This window comes from Ochlerotatus camptorhynchus, unplaced genomic scaffold (genome assembly GCF_037179485.1).
Source record: "Ochlerotatus camptorhynchus isolate MF236.1 unplaced genomic scaffold, CSIRO-AGI_Acam_v1.1 ptg000434l, whole genome shotgun sequence".
Lineage (NCBI taxonomy): Eukaryota > Metazoa > Arthropoda > Insecta > Diptera > Culicidae > Ochlerotatus > Ochlerotatus camptorhynchus.
The window spans coordinates 217369-232486 of NW_027040920.1; the positions used below are offsets into that span (position 1 = coordinate 217369).

At 39.5% G+C, this 15118-nt stretch overlaps 1 protein-coding gene across 1 annotated transcript; it reads left to right on the top strand.

Moving 5' to 3' along the window:
• Positions 1 to 9695: 9695 nt before the first annotated feature.
• Trmt112 (tRNA methyltransferase subunit 11-2) lies at positions 9696 to 12325 on the top strand. The gene is made up of 4 exons (XM_065234398.1): positions 9696 to 9881; positions 9959 to 10060; positions 10966 to 11178; positions 12183 to 12325. Exons 1-3 carry the CDS (start codon positions 9804 to 9806, stop codon positions 11152 to 11154), a joined length of 369 nt encoding a protein of 122 aa, XP_065090470.1. The 5' UTR covers positions 9696 to 9803; the 3' UTR covers positions 11155 to 11178; positions 12183 to 12325.
• Positions 12326 to 15118: the final 2793 nt, after the last annotated feature.

The window sequence follows — 15118 nt, forward strand, 5'->3', positions numbered from 1 at the left end:
ACGATTATGGATGGTGTGAATCGAATCGACGGGATTTTTCTGTTCCCTTTTCGTCTCTTCTCGTGCGATGGCGGTGGTGAGCAGAGAACCAGAAATGGCATTCACCACTAATCTGCCATCTCTTTTTATCCCGTGAGGTTTTGCTATCGATCTCACCTGGTTCTGGTTTGGCACCTCTCCGGCAGTGGTGAATTCAAAGCGAGAGAAGGGAAATTTTCGAATTCAAAATGCAGTTTGACTGCAGTGGATGCCCAGCGTTGGTACAAAGACACGTTTGGACTTCGACAATGATATCAAAAATATCCCACAACAAATCCACGGTGACGTCACTGCCTGAAGAAGAAAAAATTGGCGGGCGATGTTGACATTTGTCTCTCATACAAAATGCAAACATTACCGGCAGGGGAAGTCAAAATTTTCGTCAGTAATTAGTAGTTATGTCAGTAGAGCGAAGGCTCATCCCCTTTCCTGTGGTTTTGACTGGTTCCTTTGTCGTCCAGACTCAATGAGGTACAGAGAGAGGTGAAGCAGATCGTGAAATATGGTTGTTTAGCAAACCAAAAAATCAACGTAAACGCAAGTAGTGACGTCACTAATTGCTTGTATCGTACAGGGGTTTTACTCACACAACTTAACCGATTGCTTCACCTCGGTAATCCAGCTCATTGGTCCAGACTCACAAGATTTCAAACTGACCTTTCTCACCTGTCAGTTTAAACCGCAAAAATACAAGACCAAGCGTATGTTGGAAATTTGTTGAGAAATACCAGAAGCTGCACGAGTTTGACATTATTGACTAAGCAGGGATTGGTTTCGTACGGTTCGCAGGGACGATTTCAGCGAGGATTTAGGCAAAACTGAATTGTGACGAATTATAAAGAGAAAGAGAAGGATTAGTAATTTCCATTTAATTGCACTACAGTCGGAATTCACTCGCTGGGCTTTTAATTGACAAATCCATGTTTCAATCGACCACCGTGACGCTGCAATCGCAGCGGTGATAAGTTCGAAATAATGTGTCAAACTGAATACATTTTTGAAATTTCAACCAAAAAACTATTATTTTCTATTTATTCTAGCGAGTTTCTGTGGAAGTCAAAGCATGATCCGAGCAAAAAAGTAGTGCTCTTAATAATGGTATGAAATGCTGGATTTTAAAGTGTTTTATTTCGAAAATATCTTCCAAATAAACAAACATCATCCAAATCACCCGATTCGTCAACCGACTAAATCTATTGCCACTTGTAATTAATTTCAGTCGGCGTATTAATCAGCAGATTAAATCGTTTTTCGTCTGGTGCTACACCGAGCAATCGGCCTATTTAATAGTTTTTCGTCGATTGATTTAGTCGGCCAACTTTGTCTGTTGTTTAATCGGCAGATGATTTCAAACCTTAACATGTTTTCAGTAATTTATAAGTCTTGAAGTAGCTTTTTATTTAAGGACAATGCATTACAAAATAGTTTTATGCATTTTGTACAAGATTCATCCATGCTGACAAGAAATTTTCATGAAATTACATTGAAATTAAATAATTTTGCAAACAATCAATGAAATTTTCAAGGGCTGTCACAGACTTAAAAGGTGATACGGTCAAAATTTGGTCAATATCAACTTGACGTATTTCTTTCAATTTTGCATTTAAAAAACCTGAACACCCCTCATTTTGAAGGTGTGTGTGTGTAGAATGTTGCTCCTATTTTGATTTTGGAATTCAATCTTCAGTTGTCAAAATGCCGTCCAAGCAAGAAGAGCAGCGTATCAAAATTTTGCTCGCGCATCGCGAAAATCCGAGCTACTCGCACGCAAAGTTGGCAAAATCGCTAAAAGTTGCCAAATCAACCGTTACAAATGTAATTAAAGTGTTTGGGGAACGTTTGTCGACAGCCAGGAAGTCTGGATCGGGGGGAAATCGAAAACCGGAAGCCGCTGAGACGACAAAGAGAGTTGCCGGTAGTTTCAAGCGAAACCCTAACCTCTCTCTCCGAGATGCCGCAAATAAGCTGGGTGTATCGTCTACAACCGTGCATCGAGCCAAAAAACGAGCCGGACTATCGACTTACAAGAAGGTAGTGACTCCAAATCGCGATGATAAACAAAATACGACGGCCAAAGCGCGATCCCGGAGGCTGTACACGACGATGCTGACGAAGTTTAACTGTGTGGTAATGGACGACGAAACCTACGTCAAAGCCGACTACAAGCAGCTTCCGGGACAGGAGTTTTATACGGCAAAAGGAAGGGGAAAGGTAGCAGATGTTTTTAAGCACATGAAACTGTCAAAGTTCGCAAAAAAATATCTGGTTTGGCAAGCCATCTGTACCTGTGGCTTGAAAAGCAGCATTTTCATAGCTTCCGGGACTGTCAACCAAGAAATTTACGTGAAAGAGTGTTTGAATAAACGTCTGCTGCCTTTCCTGAAGAAACACGATTGTTCCGTACTGTTTTGGCCGGATTTGGCATCTTGCCATTACGGTAAAAAGGCCATGGAGTGGTACGCCGCCAACAACGAGCAGGTGGTTCCCAAGGACAAGAACCCTCCCAACACGCCAGAGCTCCGCCCAATTGAGAAATACTGGGCTATTGTCAAGCGGAACCTAAAGAAGACCAAAAAAACTGCTAAGGGCGAGCAGCAGTTCAAGGCAAACTGGCTTTCTGCGGCGAAGAAGGTGGACAAGGTGGCTGTACAAAATCTGATGGCAGGGGTCAAGCGTAAGGCCCGGCAATTCGGATTTGGAAAAGCGGAAGCCTAACTGAATATTTTTCCTGAATTTTATACTAATTGAACTTGAAAAAGAAATTTAATTTGATTTTTTAAATAAACGATTTCACCGATTTACACGCGTTTTCCCTTGACCACATTTTGACCGTATCACCCTTTATCACCGTCGGTTAGTGCTTATTCTTGCCACCAGGCACGCATGAGTTTAAATTGGATTTCTCAATACTTGGGCTGCTTTTTAGTTGGGCCTCCGCTAGTTGGGCGGTGACTCAATTAAAAAGCAACTGGATGTCAAAATCTCTTGTCAAATTTAAGTTGACAACCAAACGTCAATTATTTCTAGGGGTGAGCAAATGCATTTTACATTGCGTATTGTGTTTAATGAATGTTTATTTGAAATTCATACAAAAATAATAAAAATTGCACACATTACAGGTTTCGCTTATGCCACTCAGCTTCGGTTCTCAAGGATTTGAGTCGCGTAACCTCCGAAACATCGCTTTGATGTCGTTTCCTCATCGACTGTCATTAGCCCAGATCCAGATACGTTGCCTGAAGCACTCTCGTCGGTGTCGTTTAGCCACTCTTCTTGCATGCAGACTGATTCATCGAAACCAGTTACAATCTCAACGTCGGTGTATACCTGACTCGTTCCACACAGCACATTTCCCTCAGATAAATTTGCACCCCTGCACGTGCACCCCTCAAGAAATTTCACCCTTCTGTCAGTTGGCCCAACAAACGAATCGAATTCGTTAGTTGGGCCGAGGTGGTGGCCCAACCAGCAAATTTCAACTGTACTTTATTTGCTTATCCTTGACAGATACGCGTTTTTCGTCTACAATGTGCAGACATCTTCAGTGTTTTGTACTAATACTCGACTACAAGACATTGAATAAGTCTGTACATTGTAGACGAAATACGCGTATCTGTCAAGGATAAGCAAATAAGATAGTGGAACTAAATGAAAAAAATACTAATCCTTCTCTCACTCTCGTTATCCAGCATTTTACGAGCGCTTATGGCCGCCACAATCTGGCTAAGTTTTTCGTAGGGAACATATGATTTGACGTTTGGGTTGTGTCGTTTGACTGGTAAACGTTCAAATTTGATCGTTTACACGTCAAACGACACAAGCCAAACTTCAAATCTTGTGCTCCCTACCAGAAACTCAGCCAGATTGTGGCGGCCATAAGCGATCGTAAAATGCTGGATACGCTAAGATGCCCACATTCATCAGGATTGTGACGAATTAATTTCTTGCGTCATCTATTCCGTCTCCAGTAGCTCCTGGATGGTGATCCGAGTTTTGGTATTCTTGTCCAACTGCGAAAGCAACACGTACTCCAATTCTTCGCTAATTTCGTGCGGAATGATCAGTTCGGATTGCAGTATTTCCTCAACGTCCACGAATGGGTTCTTGAAGAACATCAACACGTACAGTAGACTGATGCAAAATTTGACTTTTTTGCTCCACAGTGCTTAAATGGTTTCAAATCAGGTCCTGATTAACCTCCCAAAGTAACAACTCATTTGGTTAGAAATAGACTTCGCACAAGCCATCTGAAGTTTACATATAAATTACTATGGGAAATCTCAACTTTTTGTTCATTGCCTTCTAGTCTTTTTCCATATTGAGCTGCGAAACTGTTCGATAGCCATTCTTAAAGAAAATTTTCTCAGCTACAACTTTGCTCAAGATTGTTTCTATGTAAAACAAGACAGGAAAAAGTTATTAATTATTTAAGAGATTGGTAAACTTATGACATGATCAAGCAGCTGCTCTGTAGGCAACACTGTATTTTGCAGTGTGACATAGTAGCCATGATTTTTGTGTACTATTCAACGCCTTAGAAACACCAATGTTGCCTGCATGATCATAAGACATCAGCGCATTGAACCATTGATAACTTTCGATCCTTGCATTTAATCAAAAAGTGGTATTGAGCAAAGTTGTAGCTGGGAAAATTTCCTACAACTACAGTTGAAAACTTTGGAAGCAGACCGATATTGTGAATTATTAGATAGACATGAACAAAAATCTTGGTTTTACCATAGTAATTCCCATACAAACTTCAAATGGTTTGTGCCATCTCAGTTTCTCACCAAATGGGTTCAAATTTTGAGAGGTTAGTCAGGATCCGATTTGGAATCGTTTAAGTATTGTGGAGCGAAAAAGTCAAATTTTGCATCAGTCTAACGTACAGTGTCACACCGAGAGCCCACATTTCCAGTTCCGGGATGGAGTAGCGGTTGCTTACCAACACTTTCGGACTGCAGTACTCGGTCGTGCCGTAGAAGGTAGAAAAAGTTTTCCTTCCTGTACGATCGTCGCTGATCCGAAGACAATCAGCTTGATATGGAAATTGTTACCGATGATAACGTTCTCGTCTTTGATGTCCCGGTGCAGAAGGTTCAACGAGTGCAGAAAAGCAACCGCATTAGCAATCTGTTGAAAGATCCAACAACCCGATCGATAAATTCGGAACAGATCCATCCCTAATAAAAATTGTATGGTTAATTTGCTTAACGACGTGTTCTGGGTATCATCCAAACCATTTGTGGAATAGTTCAATGATTTGGGTTATCGTTCGTTTATGGTTATTTTTTATTAGGGATCCCAGAGCCATGGATTTCCATCACAACCTGGAAGAACTTGTCGTTTTCGAACCAATGGAATATGTTGACAATTGTTGGATGATGCTTCACGGGCGTCTACAATACAATGGTATAATCAACGGGGGCGACTCTACCAATGAAGCAGGAAAAAATGGTTTTGCTGTGGTTGGATGCGTTAAGACAGATGAAAATTCTGAATACATCCTACAGAACGATGATACATGAAGCAAGTAGATGCGAGAAAAGAAAGAAGATTTTTCGTAGATTGATTTGCTAGAGTAAGATATTTCGAGCATCTAGTATTGAGATTTAGAAGTGTCGCCCCGCAGTCAACTAGGTTTGTTTTTAGCCTTATGCAGTTTTACAGCTTTTACTCCGGCTTCAAGAGAAAACTGTGTAGTGACTAATGGAAAACCGGGATAAGGTTGAATAAGCGCTTCAAGTTCGCATACAACTAAACAGCAGGATAACAGCTGTTTAGAATCGAACATGGATATATCATGCATATATGCCATAAGAGCTTATCCCAACAGTCATAAAGCTGCCTAAGTTCACCAGATTTACTTATTTTGAGACTGAGCAAAGGTTGCCCCACATAGTATAACCCGAGGGGGGCGACACATCTAAATCTCAATTCTAGATGGTCAAAAAATCTCACACTAGCGAATAAATCTTCGAAAAATCTTCTTTAATTTCTCGCATTTACCTCGCATTTACTTGCATCGCGCATCATCTTTTTGCAGGAAATCTTCAAAATCGTGATAAATCTTCTTTATATCTACTCAGCGTATGCGCAGCTAGCCACAGCAAAACAAAATATTTCCTGCATCGTAGATAGAGTCGTCCCCCTCGGTATAACCACAGACAAACAGATATAGCTCTCGAAAGTTGTTCATCGAACAAGCATTTACCGGACAATTTAAAAGTATCGTAGTTTGGTAATATCACCACCTGTGGCGTGCATAGTCAATTCCCTTGTGCTTGACGTTTACACACTACAGCCATCTGTTCAGCGTAGTGCCCACCACAGTGTACTCAACAGATGACGGTAATGTTTTAGCGACTATGTTTTACAGTGAGAAATATTCAATGTGTTGTTTGTTTGTCTGTGGTATAACATTTGAATAAAGCTCAATTGAGACTGTATAAATGAAATGAGTAAAGCTTTTACATTTTGAAAATTGTTAGTTGGGAATTCAGTTAAATATAAAAGTACTGGGTTGATTGCTGAAAACTCTTTTCCTCTCACGAAAATTTTACTCAGTTACAGTTCATAAGGGAACTTCCTCAGTCACTGAGTAAACACCCTTTTGAAACGCAAGTGAGTATTGCGCGTCTTTTAATCAACTAGAGTTTGGTGGTCACAGATGGTCATAGATAGCCGCCATGTCGGATGCATGGACAAAATGTCCCGTTCATAATATACAAGCAGCTTCTACTATCACTCAGACGGACGGCTCTAGTATGTTCACTTTTCACCACTGAAGTCACTCAAAGGTAACAGTATGCCAACCAGGGCTCTACAATTTCGAAGCTCTAAAATGAACTCGTGTTTTGTTGCTCTCGTACATACGTGTTCGACGCTTCATTTCTATAACGCCTAGCTAGACTATCAGCAAGAAACGAAAATAAAAAAGCAGGACGCTTAGAAGGAAAGGCTGGCTGTGGAACTTCTCGTCGTTGCTTTGCTCATCGCTTTCAATGTAAATAACGTCGATTTTCTAGTTAAACGAACTTCATTATGGCTTTCAATCCCCTTTCACGAACACTCTATCGCCACTCTTTCAATTTGTTTAAAATGCGTTATGTCCCGTTTTCGACCTTTTTTTTTAGATAAATATAAGGATGGAAGATAAATTAAAAATATTACATGTAATCTTCAAGTGTTTTCACGTGAGAAATGCTTTAAATGTGTTATTTCATTTTCCGTCACATACGTCATGAAACCTCTGTTGATGTGTTTCATGAAAGAGAAAACTATCAAAGTCGAGCGCTCTTTCGCTCATCCGTTTCGACGAAGCTTGAAAGGAAGACCAATGGAGCGACGGGAGAAAGAGAGACAAGCGATTGAACATTTGTTTGTGCACGCCGACTGAGGCTCTAGAATGCTGCGAAGCTGTTCGACTTTAACAAAAAAAGAAACCCAGCAGTCTCTTCGTCGCATCGATTTGGTCGATTGAAGCTGATATTGTGACGCCCTGATGCCAACTGTCACATTCTTATGATTAGAACGAGTGTTGGTGAATCTGTAATAGGGTAGAGAACGGGTGCACGACGTTAGGCATACGGTCGTTAGGCATACGGACGTTAGGCATAATGTACGATAGGCATAATGGACGTTGGGCATAAAGGACGTTAGGCATAATGGACGGATGAATTTCAGAAGGATGATAATGGAGACCGTCTATTGATTGCTGACTTCGGTGACAATAATGAAAGAGCCTTAATGTTTGGAACTCATGAACGACGTCTTGGACAGGCAAAGTATTGGGTTACAGATGGTACGTTTGCCACAGTTCCTTGTTTGTTTCGGCAACTCGTCACTGTTCCGCTAGTTTTCATTCACAGCAAAAAAATAATTTTGATATCACTTCAAAGTGCACTACAATCATGTCGAAAATTTCATGTAATTTTTATGACCACATAAATAAACAAATGCAGTAAAAGCAGCGTAATGTTAGTTCATGCATTGTATTAATGATAATTTTGTCCTTTTTAGCAAGTAATATTACACCATATTTTCGACATGATTGTAGTGCATCCACTTTGACGTGATATCAAAATTATTTTTTTGCTATTTTCTGATGACAACAAAATCAGAATCGTTGTATCGAAAAGTATGGCAGAAAATCCTGGAAGCAGCAGGTATGTTTTTTTGTTATTGAATGAAAAACCACAGAATTAACCATTCTTGATTTCATGAGCTGTTCTTTGGCATCATATTTTATTCAACCTTGGCTGTTTTTTTGTTATTGAATGAAAAATCACAGAATTCACCATTCTTTATTTCATGAGCTGTTCTTTGAGGAAAACCTTTTCTTCTTTGACTTTTGCAATATGTGTGTAAGAATAGATTACAACAAATGTGTGATTTTTTTTATTTCTAGATGCGATTGATTTCAAGATATAGTTCAAAACTAAGCTGAGTTTTCATTGTAAGATTACTTAACCACTATCGCTACGAATCATGGATCTAAGTAAATATGTAGATACGTCACTTATGATATGATAAATAATGGATTCCAAACTGTGCTTATTAAATAAACTATGTTTGTTTAACTTGTATCATTTTTTATTCAACGCTAAGCCTAATTTAAGCATTGTTTACAGGTTTTCAGGTTAAGCAGGTTTCTAGAGTTGCACAGCAGCAATGTATTTTATGCCTAACGTCCATTATGCCTAACGTATATTATGCCTAACGTCCATTATGCCTAATGACTTTATGCCTAACGTCCATTATGCCTAACGTCCGTATGCGTAACGTCCGTATGCCTAACGTATTTATGCCTAATGGGGTACACTCGTTAACAAGTCAATTATGCGTTTGGTACGATGCTTTAGTTAATAAGTTACGGACTTCGTAATGAGAACGCGTGAAATGAAGGTTTGCACCTATTATTCCCAAAAACAAAAGAAGCGCTCCAACCGAACCAATTTTTTATCTTCATCCGATAGGCCGAAGTGAATTCATTGGCGTTTCAATGCTTTAGGTCAAGAAGCAGTGTTAGACTTTTGACAATATCTCAACGATTGGTTTCTCTTTATCAAATCTTACGGTACATATACGGAAAGGTAAATAAATTTGGAAGCCATCAGTAATAATAACATTCCGTTTGGTGCTAAACTACGCTAGATTAAGAAAGACTATGTGCGGGTTGTGCTTAATAGGCCGGAAATGGGGTGGTTAACCCTATAATTTGCTGCGCTTAAATTTGTGATGATAGACGAGTGCACGGATGGATTTGAGTTCACTCACTCGACAAAAAGTGACACAACAGCGGAGCCCTGTTTACTAAAAATGAACACATATGTGTTCATTTTTAGTAAATATGGCCCCGCTGTTGTGTCACTTTTTGTCGAGTGAGTGAACTAAAATCCATCCGTGCACTCGTCTATGGTCAAGCAGCCGTCAATTTTAGATTTCCGTGCGATGAAAAGAAAGGCAATAAAATTCTACTCAGCCACTGAGTAGAATTGGAATACAGTGTTTAAAATTTCCCATCAGAAAAAAAAATGAGCAAAAATGCAATCCATGGATATGCTATACACCCACTGGGCACACTCAGAAGCTGTCATCATCAGGAATCATCATCAGCTCTCATCGTGTCGCACGTTTTTGTTTACCTTCCAAAAATCGTGCTTGAGAACTTGAGTTCGGCGCAAGACCTCACGCTTCCGAATTCAATCAATAAAATTATTATTTCGCAAGAATACAACATCTTTAACTGAAAGCCACCAAAAATGAAACTCCTAACGTACAATTTCCTCACATCCAAGTGCATCCGCGGGGTCAAAGTGGGCTACCCGTTAAAATTGAACGTAAGTACTGTTAGCTTCATGCGACCGAAAAAGAGGAAACCTTAATGTTTTGATTGTTTCGGGGTTTTCCTCAATAGATCGTGGAAAAGAAGGTCGTCTCGTCGGATTTCAACTCGGAGTTCATTTCCCGGATGATTCCCCGGTTGGACTGGGAAGCGATCAAACTGGCGGCCAATCATGTAAGTTACTGAAATTTTCCGGGTACCAACACCCTGGTATGAGTGCCCAAGGGGGACCGCGGGGTCGAATGGTCCAGTGATTCATTTTCAAGTGTTTTTTTTTTATAACGTGGATATAAATAATTCCCCTGATAACTTGTATAAGTCAACTAATAAGCAGACGCCTTGCAAAAAAATAATGAAGATCATGTCAGTGTCAACATTTCGAAGGAACGTAATTGCATTAACAATGCTAGCTGGTAGAGGAAACAGTCCTCCACCTGTTCTGCCGCTATTCGCATAACAGTCCTATGTAGATAGGAAATCCACATGACATGGGACTGTTATGCAAATAGCGGCAGTGTTGGTGTTATTAATTTTCATGTGTGATCTTTTATTCGCGAGAAACCAACGGCTAGAGCCATTGTCTACAAAAGCAATTACGCCCCTTTGAAGTGTTGACACTGAAATAGTCACATATACCGTTTATGCATTCTACACGGCGAATGAGAACAACCCAAATTTGAGTTTAGTTCACACATAATCGCCAAAAGTGCAGGAACTCAGCGATGAGTAAATTTGCCTCATGTTTTCCCAGGTTTTTCCAGGATTTTCCGGGGAAAAAATCCCGAATTTGAGAAAAGTAAAGATTGGATACACTCAGTCTTTTGGTACTACTCCGGGACTGAATAAAATTTTCGTCAATTTCCTCATTTTCCGGCAGATTTTTTAGGTTTTTCCACAGGAAACCATTAGACAAATGAGTTCCTGCACTTTTGGCGATTATGAGTGAACTAAACTCAAATTTGGGTCGTTCTCATTCGCCGTGTATGTGGTTTGTCTTACGGAATGTATGAGTCTGATGTTGTGGCAAAAACGTATAGGTGAAACACATGAATAAAATAATTAATTTTCGTTTCGTGTAGGTGGGTGCCGATCTGCCTGCCACCGTCCCGGAGGATATCGCTTCGGACACCGAAACGCTGCAGAAGCTGCATCACGTCCTGATGGAGGTGGACGTGGTCGAGGGAACGCTCGAATGTCCCGAGACGGGACGAGTTTTCCCCATCAGCGACGGAATTCCCAACATGCTGCTGAACGAGGATGAGGTCTAGAATTTCGGAATGTACAACAACAATGTAAGTGCGGGATTTTTCGATTAATGAATGTCGTTATTTTATTGGAATCTTTGTTTGCAGTTTTATACGTTCATGTTTCATTACTTAAGTGAGTGCTTTTCTCCAAGCCATTTGGTTTGGGGAATAGTTGCTTTTTAAGGGTTTATTTTTTTTTGTAAGAAATGGCTATAATTTGACTAACATGAGATTCTAACTCGTAGAGACGGACGCAATTGTATGATTTTGATTCCCCTTTCAATATAGCTTATAGCATCGATTGGTGATCGTTAAACTACGCTACGAGGGGGGCGGATTCAGGGTTGAATCTGTGCTTTTAGGACGAATTAGGTACATTTCGTTTTCTTAACTTTAATTAAATACAGTTTTTGTCATTTTTGAACGATTCAGATCCAATTAGTTTACCGAATGGAATGTCATTATTTTCATCCAACGTAAATTGCGGTACTAAGTGGGGAAAGTGAAAACAAGTTGGATTTACGTTTATCACATGTAATTTAACACTTTTATCATTTAATCAGATTGTTTTTTGAAAGTTCGATTAGTGGTTTGTTTCTTATTGTGGTCATCTATTCTACGCATATAAAAATACATAACTGCCTCATTTTCTCTAAAAGGTTTCTCAGTGAATTGCAACGTATGTGTTTTGTTTATGTGTTGAATCTTTCTACTTCTGCTTGCTACTTAGAACTTGCTAGTTAGAACATTATTCGCAGTATATTATATAATCTACCACGTTCGAGTTGCGTGTCTTTGGAAAGAAAGGCATTTTCTGTTGTATGGCGAATTTGCAGCTTCCTTGCACGTCCCTTTGGAGGAGCGCTTTTAAGTAGGTTTAGTTGGATGAAGCAGCATTTGCGTTGGAAGCAGTTTTTTTTTGTCGTCAAGATTGCTGATGTGTTTGTGGTTGTATGCACGTAACATTTGCTATTATGCTTGTGATTGTAACTAAAGGCTTCACTAATTCTGCGAGGTACAAAACCGTTCAATATCTGTTTCTGTTTCAGATCTTTTCATAACACGCTGATGCATTTAAACTAGAAGACGAAAAAAAAAACAAGTACAGCACCTGTAACCCCATGAAATCCTGCTGAAGTTCTAAACCATGCATTCAATGTTTATAATTTGTAAATAATATAATATTACTCTACCTACGATTCCGAACCTCTGCTCAATTGGTATTGTAAATTGTGAAAATTCCTTGAACTTCAGTAATAGATCGTAGATGTTCCCGTCAAGACCGAGCTTCATTTTGGCAACTGGACGACCAGCTCTAAATATGTTCACAGGTCGGAGACTCGGCAGGAGAACCAGTGAAATGCTTCAAAGCTTACAATTTCACATATCTCCAGCACATCTGACTTGGCAAGGAGACCAGCCGAAGGCAGGACGTGGTTTTCCCACATTGTTCGTGGTGACCTTTTCAGGAGCCTCACGAAATCGAACTCACATACAATCGCACCAAATCAACCTACCCGTTATTCAGTTTTCCACATAAGAAGTAGCAGAAGTCATCGATGATCTTGACATTACAAAAGGACCTGGGACGGACGGTATTCGACCCTTGTTGCTGAAAAGCTGTTCCAGCGAACTAGCGAATCCAATTGCTCGCTTAATGAAAGAACCTTTCCGACGGCTTGAAAAGCTGCTTACATCGTTCAAGTCTGGAAAATGTAATCAGGTGACAAATTATCGCGGCGTATCTATACTTTGCTGCCTCAGCAAAGTGTGTATGAAAGACTGGTGCACAATGTTCTATACAAGGTGGCGTCTCCCAACATCTTTGATGGTTAGCTTGGCTTTATGAAGCATCATTCGACAACAACGAACCTCATGTGTATTACGTCATCGGACTGTCCCGCGAAATAGAAGAGAGGCGGCATTTTGACGCGATGTATGTTTACTTTGCGAAAGCCTTCGACACTGTATCGCACATTCTAGTCGTGGAGAAACTGAAGCACATAGGTTTTTCAGATTGGATATATTCGTGCTTGTGCGATCGTACCGCATATATTAAGGTCAACTCGGCTCGATCCCACACTATCAACATCACGTCTGATATACCCCAAAGTAGCGTTCTGGGACCAGTAATATTCAACATTTTTATAAATGACCTACGTTCAAGCAGGGTGCCTTCCATTCATTTTGAATAAAAAAAAAAAGTTTTATTAAATTATGGAATAATAAGATATTATAGCAGTATTTTGTTTGTGTAAGCAACAAGAAAAGACTGTGAAGTTTGTGTTTGACACATAATACCTGCCAATTTTGCTACAAGAGTGTCGCAATAAGCGATTTTGTCATTTATCTCACCCACTCTTCGCGAAGCGGCGATTAGAAAATCGCTCATTGTGACTCTGCCAAAGATAAATTTGCAGGTTTTATGCGTCAAACACAAACATTACAATCTTTTCTTGTTACGTACACATACAAAATATCATTATAATATCTTATTAGTTTATAATTTAATGAAACATTTTTTTAGGCAAAATGAATGGAAGGCACCCTGCGTTCAAGCTTTCATTCGCTCATGACCTAAAATCTATCGTGTACTATTCTGGAATGTACTACCAACCGCCCAACAAACAATTTTAGTTGCAGACTGCTTATACAGGCAAAAATTAGCTGTATAAGCCAATTTTCGGCTGTATAAGCTAATCTGCAGCTAAAATTGTTAGTTGGGCGGCATGCTTGGCATACACAGTTTTGGTCACGAACTGCTCATTTGCTAATAACTTTACACACAGTTGACGGAACATAGTTCTTTTTGAAGCAGTAGAGTAGATAGAATAGAGTGTAAGCTTGTTATAGATATGTAAAAAAGAAGTAGATTTTAATGCTAGTTGTAAACTGTATTTGTTTTTACGTTGTAAAAATGAGGTGAGAAATGCTCACTACACATCTCGGAATTTAAGTGTTAAATTGATTAGTGTTGATTCAAATGTTAAGCTTTACCTAATCTTCGCATATCTACAGTAAACTATGAGCCTAATCTATCAATTACTTTAAAGAAAAATAAATTTCAACATCTGAGTGAAAAGTTATTACCAAATGAGCAGTTGGTGTGTACAACTGAGCATGCCAAGCATGCCAACCGGTGGAAACTAACGATTTTAAATTAGCTCACTACTTGACTAGCCTATTGGTCCCAAGCAAATCGATTAACGGGACCCATTTTAGTCGAAATTCCAGTACTACACTATGTTTGTTTTGATTCGCTCATCTTTTTGGCTTAGCTCTGGTACTATCTTCGGTCCCAAGCTAATCGATGCACCCCTCGAAACATAGGAAAATCCACGAACCCCTCTGTTCGCGCAAGCGACATTTACCGCCTTTATCCTGAACCGTGGAATAGTTAATACTCTTACCAACAGATGTCATCTTTCAATTATGTTTGTTACTGTCATTTGTCCAGATTGCAATGTAATTGATACCATGTCATGTATACAATGAATAAACACACACAGTATTGTCTGCCTCCGCCATGGCAGGACGGCCCAAATCATCATCGTATTTTAATCTTTATAACACAACGTAGAAAATTGGGTCATACCGTGCGCGATCACCCTCATTTTATCTGTCAAACTTTCATAGCAAATCAAAACAAACATTGCGTAGTACTAGAATGAGGTACGTTAATCGATTTGCTTGGGACCAATAGGCTATTCAAGTAGTAAGACAATTTTAAATCGTTAGTTTCGTATTGATTGTTGATGCTTATGAGTTCACCGACTGTTATGGAAATGATTTCACGTATCATTATAATTTATCTTGGCTTTCATGAATTGGGTTCTTTAATTTTGAAAAATATATCGGTTATTATATACATATCAGGCATAACATTTGATAACGGCACAAAAGCATTTGTAAATAAACATTCTAAGGCCCTTTACACGCGAACTAAAGTACGAACACGCAAACCAATACCACTTACAGAAAGGTG